At 34.7% G+C, this 16,538-nt stretch overlaps 1 protein-coding gene across 2 annotated transcripts in view; it reads right to left on the reverse strand.

Annotated features, from left to right (window-relative positions):
- Nucleotides 1-16,538, reverse strand: part of DACH1 (dachshund family transcription factor 1) — a 415,401-nt gene that overhangs the window by 235,713 nt on the left and 163,150 nt on the right. For both annotated transcript variants that reach the window (XM_030838681.3, XM_060288119.2), the window contains exon 2: nucleotides 5,378-5,493. In XM_030838681.3, coding sequence (XP_030694541.2) covers nucleotides 5,378-5,493 — 116 coding nt within the window. The remainder of the gene's footprint in view (nucleotides 1-5,377; nucleotides 5,494-16,538) is intronic.

A 16,538-nucleotide genomic window follows, 5' to 3' on the forward strand; every position in this document is an offset into this window, starting at 1 on the left:
ACTAATAGAGTGTTCAATACAAGTTTTAAGACTAAATACATTACATGATGAAGTTTGGTATTAGGCTGGCCTTCCAAAATGGGAAAAAGAAGATATATTACTTAATTTTTCTCTTCAAGAAAAATTTAAAGGGAAACATACATGAAATACTGATAAGCTAAATGCATTACCCTCAAAATGTCCAGTGATTAAACTTTCACAAATATTCCCTACATATAAATTTATGAAAATGCATACTTACACATACTACATAAACTTCAGTGGTTTAAATAGTTTGTATCTTACTTACTCTTTGAGTGAGACATTCAATAGATTACTATGTTTTAATTTGTGAGTGAAGATCAATCCATTTGTGACTGTTTTACTCGTGCATTTTTCTGTTATGCTTACTTGTAAGTCTCCCCAGGGAATACAATGCATTTGTTATGATACACTTCTCAATATGCAAAACATATTTACACACTAATTTTTTCCTCAGAAGTTGAAATGCTTAATGAATTTAAAATATTACAAATGCTGATACTACAAAAATAGGTAGTTTGGATGTTGTTGTTGGTTAGTTGGTAATATTTAGCAAGAAAAATAAAGAATATAAACTTTGAAAATATGTCTTTGAATTATAAATCCACATGAGAATACTTTCTTATCATCTTTTTTTTTTTTCTTTTTTAAGAAAAGAATGTTTCAATGGGATGAACTCTGGTTAATATTGCCCTGGTCTAGTATTATTTTCAAAATGGTAAAATTGCATTTATAAGTTCTTACCTTTTAAGCATAGTGCATGTGTGTTCACAATTTCTTTCTTTTTTTATCCTGAATGCATATTGATTATGTGCCTACGAGGTCACAGTGAGAGAAAAGATGTATCTAAGAAGCAAAACTATGAATCATTCATTCATTTAATTTGAATATATTTGAAAAAATGAGGTAATGGATAAGTTTTTTAATGTTAAATGCAAATATCTGAGACTCACTGAGTTACTTCTTAATACTTACATGAAAACTGTATTTCAAAACTAGTTCGCATTCTACCCTAAAGATAAAATCAGTAAGTTGGCCAAATATGCTCTCCAAGTTGCACTCCTGGCACAGGAGGGGAGTATTTAGAATTCTAAATAACCCTTTCCTTAATTGTAAAATACACATGATTCTGTAAAAAGTATGAATATTATTGGAACTCTGTTGCTAGGATGAATTTATTCTAAACTGGTATTTATTTTCAAAAATGATTTATGACATGTGCTCAGTCCAAATAAATGTAGGGAGCACTACAGGAGGTGTTGTGTTGTGAGACTCGACAAAGAGACTTCTTTCTTTCATTAACTTCCACTTCTGGTTGCTATGGCATCCAGTGACAACCATAAATTTGGAAATTATCACCATCTGCCCACGCCCCCTTCAAAGGTTACACACAAGCCCACTTGAACAACCAAAGTGGCAAACAAAATCTCCATAAGCAATCTCAAAGTTTTTTCTTTTCATATTATAGATACTTAAATACATAATCTTAGAGCTGGAAAGACACTTTTTAAAAATATAAAAATAGTCAGAATTTTTTCTGCAAAACAGATTCCTCAAGGAAAGATTATTATTTAACTCCAATGTTCAATTGTTGAAAAGAAAAATGAGGGAATGATTAGAAACAAATTGACAGATTTTTATAAATTGTCAAAATAAATAAATTTTTTCACAGGATCAATTTTGGCAATCTTGAAGGTAAATCTGCATCTTTTATGCTTTTCAAATGGTAATACTTGGAGTACAAAAATCACAGTTCAATGTTTATAGTCAGTCGATGATATAAATCTTAGAAAGGATTTGAGATTTGAGGGTGGGTTGTTTTCTTCTTTCTTTGTTTTTCTTTTTATTTTTTGAGATCTATATGTTTGTTTGTTTGTTTTGCTAGTTTTAGAAAAATGATTTCCAAGTCTTTAAAAGATACTGATATAACTATAGACTCCTGGAAAAAAAATTTTAAACTCAAACTCACAGTCAAAAATATAGTAGAAATGTCCTCAAACTAGTTTGCTTAATGTCAAAAATGTTGACATATAAGTTCTTCATTGTTTTAAAAAAATAGCACATTTCATCTTTCCCATCTTGTGGGAAAAAAATAACATTTTATTTTTAAAGAAAGTAGCAAATATAAATAAAGTTTTGGGACAAAAATTCTACATGTCCATATTGAATTATATTCCCCGAGTAAAATTACTCCTTGGGAGAAAGTGTTACATGCTCTTGAGAACTATAAGATTTCTTTAAGATGATCAAATTTCCAGTTAATGTTTTAAGACAGTGAATGACATTCTCCAAGGGATGAAGATATTATTCTGTATTCTCTAAAATCTAAACTTCTCCATCTAGAAAAATTTTGTGTAAAAAGAGCAATCATATTGAGTATAGTAAGACAGCACAATTCATGTGCAACAGTCAAATATATGGCAGCTTCAAATCTTTGGACAAATGCATAAAAATTGAATTAAGTGAAATAGGCAAAAGTGAGCTTACACGCCCTGTTTTAAAGACATTCCCTGGGCTCTATAGAGTATTAAACTGTCCAAAAGCCACTTCTTCAAATCTAATCTGCTCTCCTGTTGAGTCTCCATTTCTTCATCTTTCTCTGGAACATGACTCATGAAGGTCTGTTTCAATGTAATGCTTAATAAGCTTGAGAGAAACCCTGGTTTCTGGGCTCACAACATATCAGGAAGAACAAAAGTTTAAAACGCATGTATGAGGAGACAGCAAAGCAATTGAAATACATGAAATGATCCTGCTTCAAAAATGAATGTCCATAATAATGTGTCAAGTTTAAGCTATCTTCAGTATCTCTGTTCACCAAGCTAGGGAATTGTGTAAAATATTTCAGAAAGGGATCTATCAAAAATGACTTAATATTTTTTTAACATCTTTATTGGAGTATAATTGCTTTACAATGTTGTGTTAGCTGCTGCTGTATAACAAAGTGAATCAGCTATACATATACATATATCCCCATATCCCCTCCCTCTTGCATCTCCCTCCCACCCTCCCTATCCCACCTCTCTAGGTGGTCACAAAGCACACAGCTGATCTCCCTGTGCGATGCAGCTGCTTCCCACTAGCTATCTATTTTACATTTGGTAGTGTATATATGTCAATGCCACTCTCTCACTTCGTCCCAGCTTACCCTTCCCCCTCCCCATATCCTCAAGTCCATTCTCTACATATGCATGTTTATTCCTGTCCTGCCCCTAGGTTCATCAGAATTTTTTTTTTTTTTTTTAGATTCCATATATATGTGTTAGCATGCAGTATTTCTTTTTCTTTTTCTGACTTACTTCACTCTGTATGACAGACTCTAGGTCCATCCACCTCACTACAAATAGCTCAATTTTGTTTCTTTTTATGGCTGATTAATATTCCATTTTATATATATGCCACATCTTCTTTATCCATTCATCTGTGGATGGACACTTAGGTTGCTTCCATGTCCTGGCTATTGTAAATTGTGACTTAATATTTTGATTTTGAGTTTCAGCTTATGATCTTCAGTTGTTTAGAAACTTCACTTACCCAAAGTTACTTTATGGTCTTAATTATGTGAGGTGCTGCTATTCTTAGATTCTGATGACATCACCTTATCTCACCAATGCTTAGGTAGTGAAGTATTTATTGTTTTCACCTTAAAATATTGGCAGGCAATTTGGAACCAGACCTTTTCTATTTTAATACAAAAACAATCTAGAATACTTTTCACCCAAAATATAACTGTGATTAGTGAGAATCAACACAAACTTATCAAATGTAAAATAATGATTGTTAAAATGATTATTTTTTTAAAGCCCCAAAACGTATTCATTGAGAAGTTAAGTCAAGACTCTTCTGTCTTTCTTCTAGCACACCTGAGTCTTTCAGTCATAAAACATGAAAAATTAAGATCTTCTTTCCATCTTGACTGTAGTACAAACGTCCCACCCCCGCCCCGGCCAAATCTGCAAATCAGGAAATTTTATCTAGTTAAATAAAAACAGTTAAGCCTTAACAAAACGCTACCTATTCCTTTTCGAAATATCAAATTTGAAATTAGAATTTCAGGCAGTAGGATTCAGTAGCTTGTGAATCATGACTAAAGTAAACGAATAGAAATGATGATACCTGCTCTGTAACTGGGTTGTTTTCAGCTATGGATTTTACTTTTCTGTTTCTCAATTTTTCATCTGCAAACATTAGCATAAAGATACAACTCTTCTTTGGAATGTGAATTATTTACTTTTAAGAACCTTTGGTACCTTAAAAAAATGTTAAATATATAAAATGAATAACTTCAAATTCAACTCAGTGGGTACTTGATAAAGGTGCACAAAAGTGAACCAACTGTTCAGACGCTGCCACAAAAATAAAGGTGAGTTAAAAGAGCCATTGCTTCCAGGGAGCTTTCAACAAAGTATGGAATGTGAAATAAGATACCCATGATTATATTACAGCCTAGAGAAAGACAAATGTTACAAAAGAAAAAGCAAACATTTATATGGGAATTCAGAGGAAAAAATTAAGACTTTCTCCTTATCTTGCCAGATTATCTTTCCTGTTTCAGTCGTGTGAAATGACAATTAGCTGTTTATACATCTATCTCCTCAATAAACTTTCGTGATGGCAAGGATTAATAAATACTATATGTTATATAATAATAATATCATTATTATCATAATTTTAATTTGCTCTGAGTCTGGATGAAACATGGAAAGTGGGCAGACATGTGTAAGTATATAAAAGAATTAATGAACACATCCAGGTGGTGAAAATCAAATGAGCTGTTTTTGCATGCAGCACATTATGAAAGTTGTTTATGGTACAGAGCTTTTGTGGTCGAGACTATTCTTTTACTTGTACATTTTCAAAATTCTAGTGATAAACATCCTTCAAATGCTTCTAACAGAAATAGTTTGGGAGAAACAGGAGATATTTCTATTTGGCATGGTTATAGTCTTTTGTTTGGATGCATGCTAATCTATTTTGTGAGTTTTTGTGGAATGAAATATAAACTTAGAATCCAGAGACCTGAGTTTGAATAACCACTGCCAGTGACCAGCTGATTGACCTTGGGAAAGTTACTGATTCTCTCTGAGCTTCAATTCCTTAACAGGAAATTAGGGATAAGAATTTGTCATTTGATATTAGCAAGAGGATTAATTAGAATAACTCCTAGAACTGTGTTCAATTAAACTTCTTTAATTTTATTTCAAATAAAGAAATGATGATAATCATAATGCAGTTTTGAAATAAATTCTCATCAGTAACATTATCTTAGTGTGAACAAAATATAACTGATGAGGGTGAATATCTATGGCACTGGCTGATTTTGAATATTTTCGGCATCAATAGGTAGCACACTTACCTGTTGGTGGGATTATCCCAGGAGACATAAGGCCTGGGACAGAATGTGGCATGATATGAGAGTTCTCTGGGGAGGTGACACTTTGAGTCCTCTTAGGAGGCCTTCCAGGTCTAGAACTGAAACAAACAAACAAAAAATTTTTACAATTAAGCTGTTGTCTTACACATCATTTCAAAGTTGTTTCAAGTGGTAACATGGACTGTAAATAAATTTGTTTCAAGGACAGTTGCTTTTGCAGTTAGATGTAATAGACTTCCATCACTAATTAGATTACATGCTGAATTCATTTTCCTCATTGAAGATCAGCCACTCTTGATGCATAATTCATAGCCTGCACCTCGTTACCTGCTTCTTCATATTAATATCTATACACAGTTTGAATTGCCTCGTTTGCATATGCTAAAGTTCTGCATGCAGCCTTCAGCACGAAAATTATGCACTAACTTGTAATAATTATTACAGTCAGCCTGCTATTGATTTATGAGAATTTTAAAAACCAAATATGTGTAGTACTTGTAATGAATGATATTTTAAGGTTCTTCAGGAAATTAAAAGGCAATGGCTGCCTAAGGAAATGTTCTGCTTGTTTGATTTAATACTACAGTTAGCTGGGAGGTGGAATGAAAGAGTGATTCAGACCTATAGCACATTTTTCGATGATATGTTTTATTACTTCGCACTGCTAGCCTGATATCTAGATGATAGATGACAATACATATGTAATGTGTGAAAAGGTCTTGCAATTTCTTTATTTTTTGTCATTTAAAAGATAAGTCAAGTTATCATTTAACCCTTATTCTATTTAAATGAATAGCCCCACTAGGTTGCCTTACTTTAAATCTGCTAAAATACATTGGAAAGGCTTCGGATTATTTGTAGAACATCATTTAGAAACTGCCAGTGTAGCATCTTATATCTGCCTTTAGGATAAATAAAAATACTTTGTGTTTCAGCAGTACTTCTCCTTTGCCTGCCTATTGTACAATGATAAGTTTTAAAGTTATAAAAGCAGAAGGTGAAAAGGATACAAGTATTCACCATCCTTGTATAAGGAAAACATGAAGAATACAGTATTAGCAACTTTTGAAACAAAGATAATTCACATTGTTGCCACTGCCTGCCTCTGTATCATGAATATACATTTATGAAAGGCTTTTCCATCATTTTTCTGGCCAATATGTGCCAGGACGTATCAAAACCTCCAGATACATCCTTAATAAGTTAACATCTCCATGTCAGCTTCAGCTGAGAGCCTTTGTCTCATCAGAAGATTCAAAGATCCTACCTCTATTATTTAGTGTAAGTAATATATGTAGTCATTTAACAAATATTAGTAAGCTCTTTCTGTTTTCAAAGCAGTGCACCATGGAGGCTAATTTGGGAGAATGGGTTCTTAGTCTTCAGGAACTTATACTCTTGCCAAAGGGACATATGTGGTGCAGAAAGAACTAGGGTGCAAACTAGAATGTGCTGTGTCCTAAGCAAGTTGCAACCTGAACACTAATGGGAAGTTAGGCTGGATGATGATATGTTCTCTGTTAGAGATAAGATTTCATGGTCCTGGGAGGTTAGAAGAAAATTCTGAAGGATGGGTTGGACATGGAGAGGAAAAAGAACGGAAGAAAAGCACACTCCAGTGAGAATGTATGAAAGGAAGTGAAACATGAAAATGTATGAATGTACAAGATTTTTTCCAGTGAGTTGAAACAGGTCAAATAAAATGAGGGGCAGAAATCCATACTGTTAGACTTACTGCCTACGGCCAGACCCTGGAGGACTTTGAACCAAGAGTAAGTAAATTGTGCATTTGCTTTGCTAACCAATAAGGACACTGCCCTGTGTATTCTGAAGCATCTCTCTGGCTACTTATTCTTATTCTTCATTATTACTCTTCATCTAAGCTGATTCCTTAACTCCTGTTATTTGCCATAAGACCATCAACAGCCCTCTGATAGTCTCCGTTCTCCCTGAGTAATCTCTTTCATAAACATTACTGACATGTTAAGAAATAACAGCTAAATATATTATCTACTGCCTAAAGCTTCCTCCTGGGATTCAGACAGATTAATGCCTGTCTACTGGAAATACCTGCTTGGATGTTCTATAATAATCTAAGATTCAGCTTGCCCAAATCTGAATTCAGCATCTTCTCCATTAAAACCTATTTTTCCTTGGTTCAGCAAAATGTCACATAATTAACTAAGCCAAAAATCCAGCACTCAGCTGTCTTTCCCTTCCTTTGTACATTCAAGCACCATCCCAATGGAAGTTATCTCTCTACCCATTCTTCCTATCCCCACACCTATATTCCAGATCAATTCCTTCCTTTCTTATTTGATCTACTATCACAGCTCTTCCAAGACATACCTCCAGCTTTGTCCCACTCTAGAGCCTCGAGTGAAGTCTAGATAACTTTCCATACTGATTTTGGAATGATTTTTTAAATGCAAATTTAATCATGTTTTCCAACTGCTTAAAGATATCAGTAGTTCCCTAGAGCATTGACACTCCTTAACACAGTACCAAGGCCTTCCAATATTTGTCCCCTGTCTACTTTTCCAATCTCTTCCTTTTATTCCCACATTCATGGTTTATATTTGGCCCTAATGAATTTATTAACAATGTCCCATGTTGCTTTGGTCTCCTCTGACACCACCTTTTGGTCTCCTATTACACTACCTCTATCGCAACCTGCCTCCTTTGCCATCAAAGCCTTTTACTACATTCCATTCTCATCCCCATTTTACCTGACTAAACCTTCATCATCCTTCTAACTAACCACTTCTAGTGAGTATTCCTTCTATGCACTATGACAGCTCATGGTGAGCAACTCTATTATAGCCCTTTCTGCCCTGACTATATTAATCTGTTTATTTGTTTCACTCCCAAGACTGTATGGCAGAAAGTATATAAAATATGTCTTTTGTCCTTAAAACAGCTCAGTGCCTGGCTCACTGTATGTATTTAAATACATTTTAACCCAATTTAGTAAGCCCAATTCTTCAAATTCCTCATCAATTCCAGTAGTCTCCATGTTTCCAGGAAATGAAAAGTGAGATGCAAAAAAAGTTTGGGATTCTGAGTCTAAAGAAGCGAAATGCACATATGAAGCTCAGAGAAAAAGAATACAAGTATTGAGAGATCTCAAGCAAGATGCTGTGGAGAAAGTGGGAAAGGAAAAGGAAGTTAAGATTTGAAAGTTTTAGTTCTTTAATTTGTTTTGCTTTTAAAGAAGGTGAAACTGTTTAGCAGTACTTTATTACTGAGGCCACAGGAGCTGTCCTCACAGCCCTCACTCTGGAAGCAGAATTCAGGCTACTAAGTGGGAACACTTTATTTCACACTGTGATTAGAAAAGACCCAGTGGGCTCTCTTTACCCCAGATAGCTCCTGCCCAATCTATCACACTGCCTCCAATTCCACTAATAGAGATTTACTGCTTTTAGTCTTGAAGCTTTAAGATCTTTTAAAGCCTTCCATTAAAATGCAAATACCCTTGGTGGTGGTAGCACCACCCTAAAGCCATCTACTCACACCCTACTAGGGATTACTTTACTATTAGGGGAGAGTACAATCTTGAGATATCTATGCAAAGAATTGAGAATGGGGGCAGGGGGGCGCTCCAAAGAAAGATTTGGAAGAAAAGCCAAGTCATTTATCCTTTTGCCTAAGAACAAGAGGGAAGCTCTTCTTGGAGTTATACAAGACTTCCTGGTGTAGAGGAAGTTAGACGGTTTATTTATTAACAAGACTTTCCTCTATCCCTTCAAGACCTAAGTTAGGTCCCCTTATTGACAGCCTTGATGTTTTACCCTTACTGCAGTCTTGGTCACTAACTGTTAGAGGGTTTAACTCCAGAAGCTCTAGGAAGATAACTTAATTATAAAATACTTGAATATTTAAATTACTTTCAGTAGAGCTTTAGGGAACTTCCAGGAGAAGCTGTGTAGTACGGTGGTCAAAAGCATGGGCTGTATTGTCTTGACACATCTAGCTTTAAATACTGGCTCCACCTCTTTACTATGAGGTGTGGCCTTGATCAAGCCACCTAATGTCTCTGAATAACTGATTAAATCAAGATTTTTTTTAAAAAGTGGACCTGCTTGCTTTGTTAGAAATAAGTTGTACTTGGAAAGAAAAAGAATAACTTAACTGAAAAGAGGAAGTGAAAGAATTAGCAAAAGCACTTCTTTTGGGAATGATCAGTTGCCTCAACAGCAGACACCTTCAAGCCTCCTTACTACACCAGTAACCCAGCTTTACCCCCAAAGGATCAGAGCAGCTGAACTCTCTTAGTTCTAATCAAAGCAGAAGACCTCACTTAAATAAATTATTACTCTTAATAGCTTGACTGAAATCAAAATTTATGACTTTGGTAATTGTTTGTGGCAAGCTTCACACATGAGCCATAGTACACCCTTTAGTATTTTCAACCATTTGCATTAAAAGAGCAGAGCAATCACTTAGAGATGGCCACACTTGGCATCTCACAGTGGATACAGTGGATTCTCACACTTGGTAGGAATCCACTCTGGCACATCCTTTCCTGCAGTTCTGACTGAAAAAGTTTTCTTTTTCAGACAGATCACTGGGTAGACGTCTCTCCTTACTCTACATCATTAAATCAGTCTCAGGCTAATTTCTCTCTCTCCCTCAACTGTACGATGTTTACCAACTCTCCCTAGTCCATTTAGTGTGCTTACTCACAGTGAAGTCAAAATCTAACTTAAAGAGGCTAAGTGCATCAAAAGAGTGAGAGGCATCTGAAATACTACAGGAAGGTACAGTACATTTTTTTCAACTCCTAACCTCCACAAACACCATTTTCTGTTAACCTCTTCAGTACTTTTGAAGAAATTAAGTTCCATTCTCCTTCTGAGATTTGGAGCAGAGAGGCCCGTGAAATCCAGAAAGAGATTGTGATGGCTATAAACTGGGAAATGCGAAAGTAGCTGCTAAACAGAAATTTGGGTTCTAAGTCCTATCTGTCTAGAGAAACGAAAGAAGGGTTCCATTCAATCATTCAATTCCTTCAACCATCTGTCTAAAAGAAAGGAGCTACTGTACAACAAGTAATGAGCTAGATATTAGAGTTTTAAAATAGAGACACTCCTTTCTTTGAGGGGGAAGATAAAATTAAATAGCCTGTGGGATAACAATTAAGAAGAAAAATACATGGCAGCAAGTGAGCATTGATTTTAGTCTTGGGACACAACAAGCATTTAGGGGTGAAGGAGTCTTGCTCCATTAATCTACAAGAGTTCATTTGCCCTCTCCAATCTATTCACCCCAGGAAAGCGCCAATTGTGTGTTTATATCTTGCATAATTTTTTCTAGTAAACTTCTACAAAACCAAGCCAAGAAATACGAGAAATATATATATTCACATATATAAGCCATATATATATTATTATTTCTGACTGAAAAAGTACACTTTGCTTAATGATTTATATACCCACTTGAACACTATGGAGTCACAAAAAGTGGGGATGTTTATGAGTAATTTATGCTAACAGAAAAAAATGCTTATGTTCTAAGTGAAAAAGCAAGATACAAACCTGCACATATGGCATACCAGAGCACAAGAGAGAGAAATTAAGTAAAAAATGCAATAAATATGCATATAAAAAAAGAAAGACTAGAAGGAAACATAGTAGACTATTAGGAGGGATTATCACTGGATGGAGAATTACAGTTTTTCTACATCTGAAGATTTTAGTTTCTCTGTCATAAGCATGTACTACATTTAACATATGAAGACAATTTTTAAAATTAATTTGTTTAACACTTCAGTACTCTGGCCATATATTTCAAATTGTGGACAAATCACGATTCTGGCTAAACTTGATCGGTGCCTGAGGATTACCTCTAGCCATAGCAGAAACCAGATATAATTTATCCTCTTTATCTTTCTTTTTTTTTCCATATCAGTTCTAAAATATCCAATAAAAAGCAGGTGATTATATGTAAAAATATTACCCTTGTGAGAACTATAAAATTAATCTAAAATATGAAAAGTACAAATACTCATTAATATCTTCCAGATCAAATCAACCTCATGAAATAGATACATCAAAATAAAAGAACACAAAGAACTTCCCAAGATTAATGTATGTATACATTTCACCAAAAGTCATAGCAGATTTATAATACTCAGGTTATAAATGGGTAGTTTTCCCTTAGAAGGATCTTGTTACCTTGCTAGTTGAATCTTTTTTTTCAGTTTTCTGAAAGACTGATTAGCCTTTTTTTATGATTAGCATTATTTTCCCTTTGCATGAACTTTTTTTCTACAGTTGGCAAAATTTTGAAAGATACATTACTTTTTGCAATGATGACAAACTTGAACACTTTCTCAATCTCATATCCCACATTTGTTTAGACACATTTTTGCATTTTCTGTGTAGGTGTGTGTCCCAGACATGTGTACTTCTCAGTACAAATAGGTTATGAACTAACTCATAAAAGAGATGTTTTCCACCATCACCAAAATACCGAGCCCCATGGGGCAAGCACTTGAAATTTTGCCAGCTGTACACTTGGAAAGCATACAGATTACTGGCTTATAAGCACGAAACATATAACATTCCCTCAACTCTTTACATGGCAGGTGTTATAGACTGAATTATATTCCCCCCAAATTCCTATGTTGAAGCCCTAACCCCAATGTGATGGTATTTGGAGATTGGGCCTTTCGTAGCTAATTAGGCTTAGATGAGGACCTATCAGTAAGACCCTCATGAAAGGATTAGTGTTCTTATAAGTAGAGATGCCAGGGAGCTTGCTTGCTCTCTCTTAGCCCTGTGGGGACACAGTGACAAGGCAGCTGTCTACAACCCATGAAGAGAGCCCTCCCCAAAACTGACCATGCTGGCACCCTGATCTCAGACTGTCAGCCTCCAGAACTATGAGAAAAATTTCTGTTCTTTAAGCAACCCAGTTTATGCTATTTTGTTTGGCAACCTGAGCAAGACTAAGACAGTAGGCAATTCTATACATTAACTGAACAGATACATATACAAATACACAAAATAAAATTTCCTGTAAAAGAGAGCTAAAAATAAATTTTAAAAAAGGTTCTGTGCTCAAATAAACTTGGCAAATGCCCCATTAAATTTATTAATCATACATATATTTTGTGGAAAAACTTCACAAATTCCTAAAGTCTTTTTTTAAATAAGTTTATTTGTTTGTTTATTTATTTTTGGCAGCACTGGGTCTTCGTTGCTGCACGCAGGCTTTCTCTAGTTGTGGTGAGCCAGGGCTACACTTCATTGAGGTGAGTAGGCTTCTCATTGCGGTGGCTTCTCTTGTTGCGGAGCACGGGCTCTAGGCGCAGGGGCTTCAGTAGTTGTGGCACGCAGGCTCAGTAGTTGTGGCTTGCCGGCTCTAGAGTGCAGGCTCAGTAGTTGTGGCTCACGGGCTTAGTTGCTCCGTGGCATGTGGGATCTTCCCGGACGAGGGGTCAAACCGTGTCCCCTGCATTGGCAGGCAGATTCTTAACCACTGTGCCACCAGGGAAGTCCCCTTCCTAAAGCTTTTAATATTTTTGTTTTGTGGATCAATTTCTCAGAGCTTTCACTATGCTAGAGTGTACTATAAATCTCTAAGAACATGGTGAAATAGGCATTTACTAAAACTTAGTTTACCATGAAACCTGTTATTTCCAGGGAATCTGTTTAGAGACTTGTGCTCACAGTATGATTATACTCAAATTATAAAAATTCCTCATCTCTCAACATTACGAAGCCATGCTCTGTGTCATAGGTCATATGACAATTGTCACATGAGAAGTATTCTCCAGAGACAAGAAAAGCAGCAATTCACATATTCTATAGAGTTGATATGAGTTGATAATTACTCAAAACACAAGGTTAACATGAGTAAACTGAAATCATTACAAACAGAAAACAAATAGGAGCTGAAATTAGCTACTCTTGTGAGGAGGAATTATTGCTGACTCTGACTTCAAAACTCAAGTAGTACAGGAAATTTATTTTATATGAATCCCGTTTCAAAGGTCATTGACAAAATTTCTGAGGTCTCCAGCTCTGTTGGAGCTATTAAATACTGAATAGGAATTGCCCCAAAATAAAAGTTAAAACATACTGGAATGTAACTAAGCTATACTTAAGCATTTGCATATTGTGTTAACAATTAATTACAGTCCAATATCCTAAAGAGAGTCTCTGTTTGACAGGTTACATACTTAGGATAATCTAGCCCCTAAAGTTTTTAAGTCCCCACTCCCCTTTCATAGGATCTATACGTGATAGCCACACTAAGAAGATTATTTAAAATCCATGAAATGCATTAGTTATATTAATCTTAGACTTAATATATTAATCATGGATTTCTTACTTAATGAATATATTTTTGATATTAAGTTTTTATCAAATTAGAGATCTCATATTCTCCTCTCAATTTGAGTTATTTATTCACATCAATGGTAAATTACACTTTATAAAGTATATATAGTGATTTATCTCAAAAGTATATTCATATTTTTTAAATATTTTGTGGAATTAAGAGTAATTTAATGTAATTTAAAGTTTAAATTAAAGAATATAAAATTTTAATACTATTTATTTTTACCTTTCCATTGCATACGTTATACATCAACATACATGATATTTCTTACAAAGAGGATACTGTTTGTAAATTGAATTTAATGACACATTTGTCTAGAAAACCAAATAGTTTTAACCTTTTAATCACCTTACTATTTTCTCTACTTCCCATAAGCCTTCCAAGCTACAGATAAATCTACCCACAGCACATCTGTTTCAAAATTATCTGTAAAGAATGACTGAAATCCCCTAAGGGGAAAAATCCTAAAATAATGGGAAACAATTGTAAATGGCTTTCTTAAAGTTTTGGGATGAGTTAGTACTTTATTGGCCTCTTTCTTACAGTTTCTGTCATACTTCAAAACCATATTCTATAAAATTTAAATTTAATATTAAAAAATATTCCAGCTAAGACATTCAATATCTAAACCAATCTTTTATTTAACCTCTGGACTCCTAGTCACAAAGAAAAAAGTTTCATTTCTTGTAATTTTTCTGTTTGAATTTCAAATGACTACATCTTCTCTGCAATTAACATTGGTTATATTTTGTTTGAACCAAAAGTAACGTATTTAGTCTTTTATCTCACTGGGACATACCATAACCCTGTTCATATATGTGCAATGGCTCTGTTTTTGCAGATCATCTTGAATTTGGCCCCAATATATGTTCATTGCTCTAATCTCAAAATAATATCCAATTCTTCTCTGTAGGAGATGCCATTTCCAACACTCTGAATGCCCTTTTCCCAAATGTTTTCATTTTATTTTGGAATAGTACATTAAATAATAAAATAGTCACAGTTGTATTATGTTGTCTAACCCCTAGGCCCTGTGCTAAGTTCACTATGTCATCTAACTCTTTTAATAATCATAACACACCTTTAAGACAGGTATTATTGTTATCCTTATTTAACTGATGAGGAAACTGAAATACAAGAAAGTAAAATGCCTTACTCAATATGCCACACATAAAAAGTAATAGAGTGGAGTTGGGTAGGGGGAAGGATAAATAGGCACAGCACATAGGCTTTTTATGACAGTAAAAATACTCTGTGTGATACTATAATGGTGTATACATTTGTCCAAACCCATGGAGTGTACAACACCAAGAATGAACCCTACTGTAAAAGATGGACTTTGAGTGATTATGATGTGTCAATGTAAGTTCATCAAACGTAACAAATGTACCCCTCTAGTGGAGGATGTTGATAAAGTGGGAGGCTACGCATGTGTAGAAGGAACTATATGGAAATTCTCTGTACCTTTTGCTGTAAACCTAAAACTGATCTAAAAACAATTAAGTCTTTAAAAAAAGTAATACTTGTGAACAAAGGCAATCTGGTCTAGAAGCCAAGCCCTGAGCATGAAATCTGCCTCTGTTCCATATTTGTTGGTTAATTTAGTCAACAAATGTTAATGTGCCTGACCCTCCAATGTGAGCTGGAAATACTAACAAGATACTACCCCTGACTTTAAGTAACTTTCAATCGATTTGGGGGAATTACTGGATTGGCCCAAAAGTACGGGTTTTTCCATAACATCGTAGTAAAAACCTGAATGAACTTTTTGGTCAGCCCAATAGATACATATATAGTTACAATAAATCTTGTTAAATACCTCAGGGAAGATGAGGTGTGAGCAAACAGGAATTAGTCAACTGAAGAAGAGGAGGGGTTGTTAAGTAAGAAAAGACCACAGAGGCACACCCCTGCCTTACACACACACACACACACACACACACACACACACACACACACTTCCGTAATGACATGCTGAATTACTCAAACCCATGTTCATCTTTCCTTTCCTAAAATGGTTAGTATCACACAGTCTAGCACATGATCATTTTCAAATAGTTTCATAGGTCATTATCTCATCTCTCCATACTGTCTCCATTCTTCTGACCTTGAGAAAAATGTTAAGACATGTAATAGGCTCTGATTTTTGGTTAAATGTCTTCAGAACATTATGATTCATTTAATTACTTTAAATGTATCTTTTTTGTGATGTTACATTTTAGAGGAACTAAAAAGGAGCCCAAGTTGGTGTTATGTAATTAACTCTGTAGATAAAATCTGATTCCAACCAGTAGCTGATCTATCCCCCTTAAAAAAGTTTACTTTAACAGGGGTGTGTATCCATAAAAGGAAATTCATAAATGACTCAAATGAGTTTTATTTCATTTTTCTATAATATTTATAATCTCAATCTTAACCAAAGTTGCTACTATATGCTTTGAATATACGAGAAAAAATATTTTGTAAGGAAAGGATAGCTAACCAACAATAAGGAATGAAAAAGCTATAATAAGTGTGCATCAGTCTTTATGTTCTAAAGTAATCACAACCATAAATTTCTGGCAAAGTAACTAAATCTACACACACACACACACAACAACAATTTGGTATAAGCATTTTCACACATAAGTCACAGAAGTAGAAACAATATTTATCTTAAACTCTTGATCTTTTGAGATGTAGTTTCAAATGAGGGTTAAAAGCAGGATCTACTAAGCCAGAACTCAGAAAATCTTGTCTTCCTGCTTGTGAATGCAGAGGTAAGATGGCTGACTCAAACTAAAATGTGTGT

Source organism: Globicephala melas, chromosome 18 (genome assembly GCF_963455315.2).
Source record: "Globicephala melas chromosome 18, mGloMel1.2, whole genome shotgun sequence".
Lineage (NCBI taxonomy): Eukaryota > Metazoa > Chordata > Mammalia > Artiodactyla > Delphinidae > Globicephala > Globicephala melas.